This window comes from Labrus mixtus, chromosome 6 (genome assembly GCF_963584025.1).
Source record: "Labrus mixtus chromosome 6, fLabMix1.1, whole genome shotgun sequence".
NCBI classification, from domain to species: domain Eukaryota; kingdom Metazoa; phylum Chordata; class Actinopteri; order Labriformes; family Labridae; genus Labrus; species Labrus mixtus.
The window spans coordinates 20,783,980-20,799,194 of record NC_083617.1 but is presented as its reverse complement, the minus strand read 5'-3'; the positions used below and the strand labels follow the sequence as shown (position 1 = coordinate 20,799,194).

The 15,215-nt window shown below is 39.1% G+C and overlaps 1 protein-coding gene across 2 annotated transcripts in view; it reads right to left on the bottom strand.

Moving 5' to 3' along the window:
• LOC132975697 (spectrin beta chain, non-erythrocytic 1) overlaps window positions 1–15,215 on the bottom strand; it is a 114,155-nt gene that overhangs the window by 34,338 nt on the left and 64,602 nt on the right. For both annotated transcript variants that reach the window (XM_061040431.1, XM_061040430.1), the window contains 11 exons: window positions 13,432–13,583; window positions 7,594–7,767; window positions 5,068–5,159; window positions 4,765–4,845; window positions 3,346–3,461; window positions 3,112–3,224; window positions 2,838–3,025; window positions 1,963–2,080; window positions 1,482–1,640; window positions 1,161–1,256; window positions 585–791 (listed from right to left, as the gene is read on the bottom strand). In XM_061040431.1, coding sequence (XP_060896414.1) covers window positions 585–791; window positions 1,161–1,256; window positions 1,482–1,640; window positions 1,963–2,080; window positions 2,838–3,025; window positions 3,112–3,224; window positions 3,346–3,461; window positions 4,765–4,845; window positions 5,068–5,159; window positions 7,594–7,767; window positions 13,432–13,583 — 1,496 coding nt within the window. The remainder of the gene's footprint in view (window positions 1–584; window positions 792–1,160; window positions 1,257–1,481; window positions 1,641–1,962; window positions 2,081–2,837; window positions 3,026–3,111; window positions 3,225–3,345; window positions 3,462–4,764; window positions 4,846–5,067; window positions 5,160–7,593; window positions 7,768–13,431; window positions 13,584–15,215) is intronic.

Here is a 15,215-nt window from a genome sequence, read left to right as displayed (position 1 = left end):
TTTATATAGTTGGCTTTTCACTTTTCAACATGTATTTTTTTCTAAAGCGGTTTGGTCAAGCTAGCCTAGAAAGTACCCAAATTAGCATTACAATGAATAGCATATTCACTTTGCTAACAAGTTAGCACAGTTATAGGCTGATATCTTAATGTTTGCAAAGCACCTGCTCCTCTCAGTTTTCTCCCTCTTTTCTAAATATTATCACTTTTGGCGAGAGTGAACAAAGACGGTGATGACTCCAAGCCAAATCAATAACTGTCTGTCAAAAAAGACAATAAAAATAAAAAATAAGTATTTTAGACTTTCTACATGTACTATTTGATGATGAGTATTTTATCTGCTCTCTTTTTGTAAAAACTTATTCACTACCATAGTCAAGTCCCAAAAAATAGATTTCTGTTAATGCGCAATAGTTTGTGTTGTCTGAAATAAGATGCCCTGAAGATGAACAAGAGCTCTTTCTGAATATAACAGAACAAAAAGAAGAGATTTCAGTATGAAAAATGTCGCTCACTTGGCTACACAGACACATTTTTACAGGTTAAAGCCCCCCATCCTGATTTGCCCCACCCCCTCCTCTGTACCTTCATCTCATCCATCCAGTCCATGATGTAGAGCATCTCCTGGAAGACTCTCTGCAGGCCCAGGGTCATCTCCAGTCTCATCCTGCGGGCCTTCAACAGCTCCAGCAGGTACTCCCACAGCCGGATCACGTTGTCCTTCCTGGCCGTGATGCGTTTGATGTCATGGTAACTCTCCGCCTCCAGCTCCTTCGCCACGGCAACCACCGCCTGCAGGAACGGAGAGAGGGAGGAGCAGAAAGGATGAATGGACAGCAAAAGACCAACTGGGCCTTGTTTTAGGATAGTAGACTGTAATAAATTGTCTAATGATTATTCTATCAAACTACAAATTCACATTTTCACATTAAAAAGCTGCAACATACACAACATGGATTTTGCTTTGCGTGGAACACCTAAGAAGCTCATCCAATGAGGTTTAAAAGCTGATCAATGTTTGAACCTAATCGATGGTCCTGTGTGATCAAGGCTTCGTTCTGCCTGATACAAGCTTATTTCAGGCTAATTCTACATCTAATCTCCAGCTGACAATCTGAGAGAAATCAATGTTACAAATGAGGATCCGGGAGATGAACCAACCTGAACGCGCTCCTCATACGCTGTAATGTCCGTCTCTATGGCTTCATGTTTCTTTGTGGCTGCTTCTACGGCCTGGAGGTCAAATCCAAAGTTATCCTGTAGCAGGACAAGGAGAGGAAACAAGTGGAGTAGGGAGGGCAGGAGATTAGTGGAGGAAAAAACAAGGAAAATAGAAAAAAGAGATAAGGACAAGGAAAGGAAAACAAGACATTTTTTTATTTTCGCATGATCTTAAGAAGTGTGTGTTTATACCCTCACAGTGCAAAAACTTTATATTCCAAAATATGAGAAAATGCCCAAATAAAGAGGTGTGTTTGTTACCTGAGAGACGAGCCGCTGGTTCTCACTCAACCATGTCTCCCTCATGGCGGCTTTGCGGTCGAAGCGGCGGGCGAGCTGCTCCAGTTTCTCCTGACGAATCAGCTCTGTCCTCAGAGCCAGCTCACGCTCGTGCTCCGCCTTCTCCAGACGCTCCCATGCCTAAAACACACACATGGACAAAAGATATCAGTCAAATGGCTGTGAATAAGAAGGCTTAAATGTAAGAGACAAAGACAATCACTTAACATTGACAGGTTTTTGGTTGGATTAATGTCGCATGTTTTGCTTTTTAGGACTTTAAAATGTCTTTCTTTTTCAAATTACCTATTAAGATGTTCAACTGACTGTTTAAATACTAAATCATATTTTATTATCTTGCCCACATTGTCGTCTTTATGCTCCATAAATATTTATATGGCATGTAAGATACACAGGACTTATGAGACATACTAAATGATGACATCACAGCAGAGTAAGTTACCTTGTTGATGTCAGAGATGAGTTTTCCCTCTCGGGGTGTGTACACTTTCTGGTTGTTTGCTCTCATCTTACTCTGGATGGTGAACAGAAGAACCTCCAGGTTTCCCTTCTCTGTGAACCTGCACACAAAACACGACAACAAACACACAACGTTATACGATGCACGATGTAGCAAGGTATCTCTGTTTGTGTCAACCTCCTCCAAGCACTCGCTCACAAACTGACATGTTTAATTTGATCTAAGTGGCCAACAGGGTACCCCGTGCACAGCCTCTATGTTCTCAGGTGCACACGGTTTCAGGAACATCCAATGAAAAAAAAAAAAAAACTCTATGGCACACTGAAAATAACTTTACTGTATTTTATTGCGAGCGTACAGCACAGTGCTGGGCGTACCTGAGGAAGCTACAGGAAATGCTCACAATAAAATACAGTGAAGTTATTTTCAGTGTGCCACAGAGTTTTGATTTATTTGTCTTGTTTAATTTGATGTTAAAGTGGTTTAAACTAAGCAAGAGTTTTTCTTGAACTGAAAACCCATTTTTGTAACAAAATGGCAGGGTGGTGGTTATTGGCTATGTGTATCTGGGAGATGTAACCACAGTGTCAAGCAAACAAACAAACAAACAGAAAAAGTCCCCAAATCTGATTATTGAATCACAAACTGTTCAATATGTTGTGTACTGTGAGAGGTGAAGAGGGTGGAAGTGTGTGTTGGATATGACCACAAAAGTTTTAGGCATTTTCAGTTAAAATAAATGAAAAATTTGACTTTTATTGAGTCAGTAACACCATTGTTAAAAGTAAAGGTAAAGTTATCTTAGAGTACACAGTGCCTTGTTTCCAGTACGTGTATTGAGACGTGTTTTCACTGACTTTGGTGGTTTCTCCACAGTGCGGTACGTGTTGAAGGCCTGAAGCTGCTGCTGGACTCCCACCAGAGAGTTTGCAAACTTCCTGTTGTTGAGGATGATGATGGTCTGTTCGATCCATTCCAGCAGGTCTGAGGCCAGAGACTCGTACTTATCCACCATCTTCTCTGTCTCGATGGCGTTGTCCAAAACCTACACATGAAACATGTTTAAGTAAACTATATGACAGCGTAGTGTTTTAAAGTCTGCAGAGGTGAGAATATATCTGAGCTGGTCACCTTTCCGATTCTCTTCCCCTCCACCTTCAGCGCCTTCATCTTGGAGAAGTAGTGATAGTAGGTGACCACGTAGGTGATGATGGACTTCTCATCAGGGTGGTCCACGCTGATGTCTGCTCACACACACAAAACAAAGATCAGAGTGTAAAGTACATCAAAATGCAGGTGTTTGTCTGTTTATGTGTTAGTGTGTGTGTGTGTGTGTGTGTGTGTGTGTGTGTGCGTGTCCCTTACCCTCGGGGTCCAGCAGCTTGGTGAGACCCAGGTGTTGCTCGGCCAGGTTGAAGGCATTCTGCAGGTTGTAGTGAGCGTTTGATTTCTTCAGCTTATCAAAGTCAATCAGGTCTGGTCTGAGGAGAAGAATAAAACACAAAAAAACAATAAATCTATATATTTTTTTTTTGGGCTTACATGTTTGCAAAAATAATTTGTAACACTGGTTATGATACTTGTTTTTCAAAATAAACTTGATTATTGCACGTAAGGCAACTAAAAACAAGATTGGAGAGAGGCTGGAATCAGAACCAATGGAGAGTTTTAAAAATCCTTCAGAACTTTTTCAACTAATTCGATTTATTTATTCATTTTTGGTTCTATTAAAAATTCCACTTTGAGCGAGTGTGAGGGGTTGTTTCTCAACAGCCTTCTTCACACTGCTGGTTTTTAAATATTGGTTTTAGATTCTGGTGAAATGTTCATAACCATCCAATGAAATGATTTCTTTACATTTCTAATGGGGGGGAGACAAATTTCTTTATTTTGAAATTTCAATGAACAAAATCATTGCGTGGTGTTTCCGAGCTGTGACTTCTGTGTTAAAATGTAAACATTGTTGATTATCTGTGACTAAAAGCCTTGAAAAGATGTGATCTGGAGGAATGACTTTAAACAGTTGTATGTTTTTTCTCACATGTTCAAACTGTGCAGTTAGAACAGAAACAACATATCCATGGTTTTACATCGGAACATAAAACCACACATGTTGGACAAGCGCTGAACAGGAGAGGAGTGTGGACACAAATAAAACGACATGTTTCTGTGTATCTGCCGCATGACTCTCCTAAGTATGCTCTTCATAAAGCTACAACACAGTTTTCTTTATGTTTTGCATAAAGAAATGTTGTAAGCCTGAATGTGGTTTGGAGAGAACAGTCTGCTGACCGATCAGCTGAGACTCTCTGCAGTCATTACAAAGGAGATTGTCTGCAGCGGTGCAGCAGTGCAGAGCAAATAGCTTCACGAGGACTAGAGGGATGTTGCTTGTGTCTGTGTATTTCGCTTAACCACTACTTTTCAGAGGATGTTTTTCTAATCATGTGATCATTAGAGCTTTCCAATGACATCAGCAGAAAAAAAGTCTGGATATTCACATTTATTTATTTTTTTACAAAACTTGCACTGCAAACAAGTTACTATCTTCTAACAAATGAAAGGAAAGCTTGTTTTACTCACTAGTATCACTGCATTAATAGTTCTAAATATAAGAACATGTTTAAAATTTCAAATGCATGGCATCACCCACCACTCTTCTTCGTTGCAGTATGTGAGTATGTGTGTGTGTGTGTATGTGTGTGTGTTATCATGCTGTTTGATGAACATCATCCTGGTGTCCTACCTGTGTGTGTTTATCAGTGTCATAGCCTTTGTTCTTACCTGTGTTTGTGGATGAGAGCGTTGAAGGCCATCCCGTCTCTCCAGCTGGTGGTGAAGTTGTGGATGTTGACGTTTGGATACCTGGACAGGAAGAGGAAATCACAGCATGTCAGGCTCTCATGTAAGACAAGATTACTTTATGTCTGACAGGCTTCAGGTAATAATAGATTTGGGGGTTTTGGTTTATCTATTTCAGGGCGATGGACAGGTGATAGATGAGAGTCTAAATTTAAGCACTTTCAGTCCTGATCAGAGAGATGTAAATTAAACGTAATCTTAAAAGCATGTGGAGATGTCTCTCACCCTGCCGACTTCATCTGACACCAGAGCAGCAGAGCATCTTTAGCAGACTTCTTCTCCTTGTTGTCCTCCGTCTCCACACTGATGTCCTGGATCTGAGACAAACACACATACAAACAGAGTTTTAATGACAAAATGCATTTATTGAAAATCTTATCAAAAGATTGCTCGAAAACTCAAGTTTTAAGTCTGTTATTATTTCTCGAGACTAGCGCTTATAAAAAACTAAATCATAGTATCTGCAGATTTAGCAGTTTGAAAGCCTTCAGCTAGTACCTTCAGTGTTTTTGTTAAAATTGCTAAATGATTACATTTTCAATTTTTAAAGTTCAGATTGATATTGAAAGATCTTTTTTTTTGTTGAAATGTTGAAAAGAATGCTGAAATGTTTCCTCAATCAGAGATCAAGACATCTCTAAACAAAGTAATGACTGTGAAAATTGGGATTCATTTTTTACCCAGGGCCTTGAATGCAATGTTCTTTGAATAAACATGAGCCTGAACACAAGAAAATCTATAACAATCAGAGCATTATTTTTTACAGGTGTGTTTATGTTTCCTGTCTCTGTCAAACTGTATGAACTCCAAACACATTGAGGTCTCACACTAACATGATGCGTTTCCTGTCTGCAGAGTAACAACTACATGTCTATATTAACCCTGAGCCTGAGTCCAAGCCTTTGAACACTCACAATAGGAAAAAGGACCAATCAGAACAGCCCTACATTTGCACAAACACACTCTCTGTCACTCTCAGTCCCAGCATCAACGTCAATTTCTGGATCTTTCCAAATGTCTTCATTTTCTGTGTCAATTTAAATATGTCCTTACACATACAGTATAAAAAGCACATACACACACACACACACACACAAACTCCATTATCTCACCTTCATAGATAGACATCCATCAGTTTCAGTCTGACAGAAGCGTCAGCCACATCTGAGCCTCAAATCAGCAACATCACCGCAGCCAAAGCAAATACTATATCAGCACACTCACACGTACACACAAACTGTAGTCCTTCTGTCAATCTGCACTCGGCTCCATTTCACCCTCATTCCTCCGCTGCAGGATTTAAAACCACTAAAAAAGAGTTTTTTGCTTTTAATCCTCACGGCTTATAAAAGCTAAGCCTTTTCACCCATTTCCCCAACTGTTCACTGTCCCTAATGATGACATCATCACCCTAGTGACACACCAAACCCTGTCCACATACAGTTCATAGACACAACTGGTCATTTAATATGCTCTGATTCGTTGAGATCAGCGTGTTTGATGCCGTGCTTTAAACCTGCCGAGTGATTGTTAAGGGAAAAGAGGAGGTGAAGGAGAAGTTTAACGGCCGTCTCACTCCAAAAGTGAGTGGGAAAAGTCAAAATAACTTTACAGTATAAAGTCATTACTCTGACAAATCCTTATTAAAGATTTGGTGATGTCATATTGTCAGGATTATAGAGAACATCTGCTCTGCTTTCATATCTGCAGTTATAAAGTGGAAACTTTTAAAGAGGAAAATAATCCTGCTTTACTCTTAATTTGATGATTAACACCTTGAGTTTATTCTCTCTTGACAGAAAGTGATGTTTTTTTTATTAGGTTTACTTGATGCCACTAACCAGGCATTTGGAAGCTGCAATTTCTGATATTTTTTGCAACCCCATTAATGTTCAATAAAGATAAAACTGATGGCAAACTTTAATTTTAATAATCGGGATGCAAAATGAGGAAAATTGCCAAGATTTATGGTACTTATTTAATTTATAATGGAATCCATCCAAAAATGTGTTGGTGTATGATGATCCAGATGACACCCATTACGACAACTTAGTTTCCACAAATAGCTTACAAAGCCTGGGAAATTTATTTAGCTTTTTGGGGATGCAAAATAAAACTGTGATTAATCTACTACCAGCCTCTGGTTAAATGGGATTAAACTTGTTAGTAGCCTACTTTCATTTTTTTGGGTGATATTCTGTTTTTCATTCACTGCTAAACTTAAGGCCCCACATTTGATGGGACTGGGATTCTAAATTGTAAGAGAAACCTCCTTACAACAGATGAGGGGTAGAGGCCAAGAGAAGGACAACAACATCATGCTTAATATGACTAAAACTAACCCAGTGTATTTTCCACAGTTAGATAAACTCAATGTAACACGGTATTATCAATGAAGAGGCAGTCTTTGATTTGCATTTAACCTTCTGAGATTCAAAATGGTAAAAGGGAATGTTTGGGCCTCTTGTTTGCACTTTTTGTGTCCAACCTTAGATGCAGATTTGAAATAATACCGTGTAATTGTTTTTCTGTTTCTAGGTTACAACAATATAACAGCAGATGGTTTACTATAAACAGATGATGGCCTAAATGGGGACTAGGAATGAGCAGATCAAATCCATGTAAACTCATTTGGGGATGCAAAATTGCACAAACTCCTTTCACCTGTTAATGGAAGGTTCCCTACATAACTAGTGCCACTGCAAGAGTTCAGATCTTTTTGCGGTACAAACTGGTGCCGCTGCCTCTTACCTGGAAGCGGAGAATGATGGTCCAGATGAGCCCGAGGGTGAGGCGGTGGTTTCCGTCTACGATGTCGTGGGAGCCCATGTTCTCCAGGTGGACCCTCTGCTCCTTGAGAAACTGCAGAGCCTTGTCCACGTTTTCCAGGCAGTGAATCCTCATCCGGCCCTTGGTGGGTTTGGGCTAAAACAAAGACACATCTCAGTTTATTTACAGCCTTCAAAAACCAGGAACCGTGAAGCGCTTCAAGCTGCCAAATGAACATGAAGAAAGAGAAGAGAACAGCTGCAAACACAGCTGAGTGATTTCAAAACCAACACTTTTGTTTTGATAATGTTCTTTTCTGAGAGGCAAGGCATTTCAGTTAGCTAAAGGAAACCCTCTCCTACACTACATTATAAAATCACATTCTTCATGGAAATACAATCAAAATGGACAAATGTTAATTACACTCTCTGCTATACATATTTTTGTAATAAGCACAACTCTGCCCATGAACTAGGGACCAGTAGTCTTTAGATGCACATCAGAACTGGATTGAGGACGGATAAGTGTTCAGGAGAAAAACAGCAGGAGAAAATAAATTCATTTCTATGAATTGAAGAACTAAAATACAATTTTTATTCTTTAAAGAAAGTAATTTAATGACTTCAGATTTCCAAGTTGTGTGCAATATTTGGGTTAACAAATGATAAACTGCAATGATATTACCATGAACTTTAACACAAGCTTGTAAATGAGGCTGAATTGGTTATCTATAAATTTACATCGTACATTTTTTTGATTGCACTGTGTTTTTTCATTGTACAGTTTAATACAACTGTAATCTGTAGTTTTGGGGAAAATAATCTCTCACATGCTGAAGTTCAATGGAACTGTCATTCAAGTCACAAACTGATGAAAGTTGAGGAAGATCCATTGAGCCACAGCTTACAGACATATAGACCTGATGTCACAGCAATATGGTTTTAGAAAGTGTGTGAGATGTGCTGGAACAACTTTGTAGTTTTCATTTCCACACTTCTCATCTTTTTTTTTTGCTTGTTAAAAGTCTTTGAGTTTATTGTGGTAAAAGTCTTATCTGTTAAATCAGCTGATGTAGTGATGTACATAGAGTTGTGTTCAGTTCAGTTCAGAGACTTACAATAAAAACATTAATTTCTGTAGGCGTCCTTCTTTTCCCAAGCAGATGTTTTGGGACACATGGAGATTAGGTAGTTAGGAATGCTGACCCCAACTTTAAACTTCTGACTCTGAATAGGTTGCAGTGGAAATCACTGATATTTAAACTTTATAATTTATGGATTCATGTAGGAGTCTTTCTTAGTCTTATCTAGGACAGATTTAGTTTCGTTCTTACAGATGATATTCAAAGACAGGACATGGGAAACCAAAAATGAAGCTGTGAAGGTGCGATAACGGTGTGTACAAACAAACGAAGAAGAGTCCCTATGAGGCTTCTTTGAAAACAAACAGGTAGTATTGGCAGCAAGGTTTTTACACCGTTCACAGACTGAATGAGAGACGATGAACGAGTCAGATGAAATGATGTTGGAGGGATTTAAAGCTGTGATAACCTACTTTACTATGGAGCTCCAGCCCTGCACTAGACAGATGTCTGACATCTGCAGTTACACAACAAAACAGCAACAGTCACTGAAGGTGAAAGTGACAGTAGAGTTAAAAACAATATGAGAGATAGAGGGAGTTTTATTGGGTTTCCAGTAAAGATACACAATAGATAGAGAGTCTGGCAGAGGTAAAGACGGTACTTAAGTACAGAAGTTCAATTAGAAACAGTGTTTAAAGTGAATCGAGCTATTATATATTAGTGTAGGGGTGTGTAATCTCTTGGTCTGGCCACTCCAAAGCATTACCAGATGAATCTATGTGATCATCAGATGATTAATGGGAGAGGAAAGAAAAGACCACTTCTGACTTTTCTTGGATTGTGACTTACTGACCCATTGAGCCTCAAACAGATCTCAATGAAACAAAACGTCCTTTTGAATGTTTCAGGTGTCCCTGGGTTTTTTGGGGAACAGGTAGATATTACCTTTTTCTTGAAAGGATTCACAGGTTAAAAGAAAAAAAAACCAAAGCCAGTACACTATACTTTGTTTTTTTTAATTGTACGATCTTAATTACAAAAGTGATTTGTGTTGTCACAATGCCAGATTTAAAAAAAACAACACAGCTGTCCTGTATGACAAGCTCATAAAGTAGATAAACATACCTTATAATTTTCCACCCTACGTAAATAAATGTACTTTCTACTCACATTGGTCAAAAAACTTAAAAACTGCAATTTTTAGAAATACAAAAAAAGTGCAGATATTTTTTTGTATTTGTGGAAAGCAGAACGTATTTGTTCCACAGACTACCCTTCTGTTTATATTGGTTTATATACATCAATCTTTGAATCACACTGAAAGCAACACAAATATTACAAATATTTGGTGAATTAATTATTGTGTACTAAAGAAGGCCAAGCAATGCATACAAGAATACATGTTCACCTCTGACCTTATGAGACACATTATGTTTTTGTTTCAGGTTTGGCTTCATTATTAAAGTCAGGGGAAAAAAAAGACTTAGTGCATCTTTTCATTGTCTTAATCTTCCTGTTTATACTGACTTGACATGATGCTGATGGTGGAAATGTCCTTTGGATGACACTGACATGTTCAGGGTGGAGTTGAATCTCGAATGTATAAATAAAACAGAATGTAGTAATAATAAATAAGGGGAATAAAATAAATGTCTGAGGTGACAGAGCAGCGATGTTACATCCTGCAGGCCGTCCACACCACATGTTCTTCCTCCAACACTGACCACCAAAACTACAACCAGGAGGCCGTCCAACAATAACACTGCTGGCTTTGCTTTTTCCTCACACAGACACACAAACACCGCACGGCTGCGAGTCACTCAAGTGATTCAGGATCTGGACTCACACCAGAGATGTTCTACTGTCAGCTGGAGGCTCAAATCCAAAGAACTTCACAGGGATCCAGCGTGGGTCGGTTCTTAAAGCTTAAGATCAGAACTTAAGTCCACTTTAATGGCGTTGGTCTGGACCAGAGCGGGAGTTTCCACCATCAGATTGAGTTTTCAGCTAATTATAGACTGAACTATTATGCTGCATCATGTTGTTCATGGGATGGAAGTTTGTGTGGTTTTGCCCCTTTGTGTTGTGCATGATTTTGTGCCTTTGTCAGGAAACCTTCACTCAGTCTGAATTCTAACAACAGCTCCTTATTTGATTATTTTACAATTAAACAGCTTTTATTCCCCTTTCGTTAGTCAGTTAATTAGGCAATTTTGCAAGAGCCCTTTTGAAACCCTTAGGATTATTCTTATTTTTTTATTTTCGTGGACTTTTGAGGCTCTAAACACGCTCAAAAAGTCATGAATCATGGCACATGCATCAGGCCTGGTGAAAATGTTTATATTTCATTGGTCTCAGACATGGGTGTGGAAAATTGGCTTGAAGGCGCCCTCTAAACCTACTTTAAAGTACAGCCACTGATGTCAGTTGCACCTAGATAAATGAATATTGATACATATATTGGGCTTGCCAAGACTGCAACAAAAAAAACAACAACATGTAAAATATTGTGCTTTTTGGCCATTTCCTGGGATCCTTCTAGGATTAACTGCTCTTCAGGTGTTTGTCTAGAAGAGAATTGAACCAAGAAAATGTATTGGGCTTCTGTACAAAAGTCAAAGGGCGTAGCCAAGGCGAGCCCTCAAATTTTCACGATTGCAACAAAAAGAGCGAAACATGTAAATTTGAGGCATTACAATTCCATTTTCAAATATGAAGCATGGTTTAACATTGTTTTGTCTGTGTATCAGCCATCGCCATCCTTTATAGTCTGCCTCTGCAGTGGAAACAGCCGCTTGCTTTCAGATTCTTTCGCTGCTTCTGGAGGCGTTTTGGCTCCTTGTAAACCCAGAAAGTTACTCAATAACTCCTTTCACAACTCTCACACCCCCCACACTGTCCCCCCCCCACTGCTATTCCCTCCACCCATCATGCACTATCATTTTTCTTTTTTCTTACATAACTTTACTTTTACACTCGTTCTTCTGCTGTTTTTCCATTGCATTGTCATTTTTCCTCTCTTCTCTTCCACCTCCATCAGAATAAAACGTGCCAGAGATTCTCTGACAAAGAAACATATGAACTGTAAAAATAAAGAAATAAATCTGCTGTAAAATAATCAGGGGAAGGAGTAATGTTTGATTGAATTCCTGGCCGACTGTGTGGCTGTTTTATCTCTGTGTGTTTGACAGGTTGTGAAAAGGCCGGAAAACAGCCGACAGAAGAGTTCAGAGCTCCAGAGGCTGCGGAGACGGCCAAGAAGACGGATAGAGAGAAGAAAGACGCAGAAGAAGAAAAAGAAGAGGAAGAGAGGCTTGTGGTCCTGGAAGTCACAAGCTGGGTGAGGGTGACTTTGGGATTTTATTTACAGCCTGATTGTGTGTGTGGCAGGAGAGGATTTCTACAGAGTTCACTCATTTTTATTTAGAGCTGTTCATGACATTTTAAAAACCAGATATATTACTTTTCCGAAGTTCATAATCTTACTGGCCAAAGTTGGAAAGTATGATTAATATTTCTGAACTCCCTGGCAGTGTATAGCAATCTTTTCTCATAAATAATGTAACAATCAACTTGAACAAGAAGCAGAAAATGTATGCTGATATCTTAAAAATGATAAACGATTAAAAACACTCCATTTATTTCCATTAGAGGGAGTTTAAAATTCAAATAGGCTACATTTTAATCAATATCACATTTTGGCCCTTAATAAATAGTGCAAGTAAATGAACATTTTATAGCATCGCATTTATTCAGGATGAACTAGGTGAGCAACTGCTTGCCCCAGCAATAATATATTTTTCAAAATATATCACAGTTACAGAGAGGTACGAGACTCCTCTTGCTAACCAAGCTACCGCTAGCTGATAACTTGGCTTACTTGCTAACCACTAACTTGTTTCCAACTTCAACATCTTTTAAGATCACTTCTGGCTCCACGTTCAAGAAAAAAGAAAGGAAAAGGAAAGGCCAAGGTCAAAGTGTCAAACTGGAGACTTTAAATGATCATCCTCAAACCAGTTGGAAGAGACATAGTGGCTACGTCCAATGATCTGTCTTTCCTATTCATGAAAGTGCTGCTTGATTTATGTTCATTCATATACTTACAGTATACCTGTGATTTGCAGAGGTTCAGGTTTAAATGAACCATTGAAAAAGTGACACACAGAGTGTTTGTGGTTAATGGTTGTAGAACCATAAATGTCATTGCTCAATTCTCAAACAACCAGATAAGAGAAGCTAAGAGACAGGTCTTTGTGAGGGACAGATAGATGGTTAGATAATCATATTAAAGATAAAGGTATTTTGCAGTTAAAGCCATGATTAAAAACAAACTGTGACCGCTTATCAGGAAATGAAAAGTACATTGTAAAATGATTTACTTTAGGCTGGAACTCCAACTAATTTTTCAACTAAGAGAGTGAACAGGAAATTAATTGTAGATCTATGAATGCAGTGTGTCATATGTACTTTTTTGAATTGTTGTGCTAAAAGTGTTTTACAGATTGATTTGGAATTAGAAGAATCGTGTCTACAATTCAGAAAATTGGCCCATGTACAGTGTTTTCTTTTCAATTCAAACTCTCTTGTGTAGAAGGGTTTGTCTTTGAATAAAAATAAAACACTACATATAAACTGTTTAGAAAATAAAACACAAGAATGTACATGGTTAACCCGGTCTGGACACTCCCCCCTTTTCTCCTCTTTCAAAATAAAAGCCCTGACAGTAAACTCACCAGTCTTTCTCCTGACAGGACCTCCAGCAGTTTGATGAGCATGCGTCCGTCCCTCAGGTCCATGTAGAGGTCAGTGATCCGACAGGACACTCTGGACAGGTGAGAGTTCACCCACTTAGTGAAGGTCTTCTTCTGCACCGCCTCACGCTCATCTGGACCACAGACACACACATAGACAGAAAGATTAATCACATGAAGCCTCTGTTGAATTTTTCCCCCACCATTTTGGTTAAATTGACTTTCATACAGTTTGTGACAGTTTGCAGGTTCACCTCCTGCTGCTCTCTGCAGGTGTGTTTGGACGTACGTGTTTCCTCTCTGTTGAGTGTTTGTGTCTTCTCAGCATGACAGAGACTTATTGTTCCTGGAAAGCTGTTGTGTGTTTGTCAGTGTGAGTGTGTGTGTGTGTGTGTGTTAGTGGATGGGAGAGGTTTCCTGTGTCTGACAAAGCAGACTAAATCTAAATCACGGCTGTTAATATTCACACACACACACACACAAACTGCAGTTTGACAGCAGACACCTGCCTGCAACACAACTTAGTTTATTTCCCCCAGGACAACACGCACACAAAAGAGACTGTTATAACACAATGTTTCAGTGACTTTTCTGTGTGTGTGTGTGTGTGTGTGTGTGTGTGTGTGTGTGTGTGTGTGTGTGTGTGTGTGTGTGTGTGTGTGTGTGTGTGTGTGTGTGTGTGTGTGTGTGTGTATGTGCGCGTGAGTGGGGGTGTACAGTACATCAGAATGTTTCCTCGGCTGAACTCCAGCTCAGTTGCCATAGAAACTGAGTTGAAGGAGGATGTTACACAACCAGTCACTACAGCAGGAGGCGAGGGCGTGACACACACACACACACACACACACACACACACACACAAAGCTCTAGTACAGTTTTTACAGTTTTGACACTTCACCTCGTTTTTTTGGTTAACAGATTTAAAACAAAGTTCAGTAGGCTAGCTTGTGTTTCTTCTCTGTAATTATTTCAGGCATCAGTCAAAGGTCAAAGCAGGCTTATGACACATGTGCTTACTGTACACCCCAAACCCGTTTCACTCTTTAAGAATTCAAATCTGAAGACATGTAGATTAGGGATGTTCATAGTGACTAATGTCCTGGTTGGTTGAACACGCATTTAAACTGAGAGTAGTCGAAATCTCAGAAAACAGTCAAAATTGAGCACAATTTAAGTAGCACGGCAAAATCCTGGAACACACAGGGCCTACAGGTTAAAAATGTCTCATTTCTTTGCTAAGTGTGGCTAACGTTAACAGTTCTAACATCGCCAGAGCCTTCGGTCCTTCTTGCACGTTGAGGTCATGCACATTGGTTACACACGACTCTTGAAATTCTTTTTTTTCCTGAGAGTGATTCTGATACGTTCGCAAAAAATATCTTGTGATATTAATCTGAAACCACTTTTGATCAAAATTTAAAATCAGTAGATCAGTGAAACTTATTGGGATAGCTGTTGTGTTGCGGAACAGGAGGAAACAAGTTCAAGCTCAGCTGGTGGCCCCCAGTTTCTGAATTTCTTTATTTTTATTTCTTAAGTATCAATTAGAAAGATAATCTTATGGGGACAGAGGATTTCATTCTGGTAAAGAAAGAAGCAGAACAAACACATTGGACAATTGATAAAGAGAGAGTAAAATTAAAATAAAGGATAAAATGACTGACGCAAATAGGCGAGCATACTGGATCTGTGGATCTCTGATGACAACAAAACAAATGTTAGGAGCCTCTTGGCTGCTCTTGTTAATACTCTTGCTCCTTCTGAAT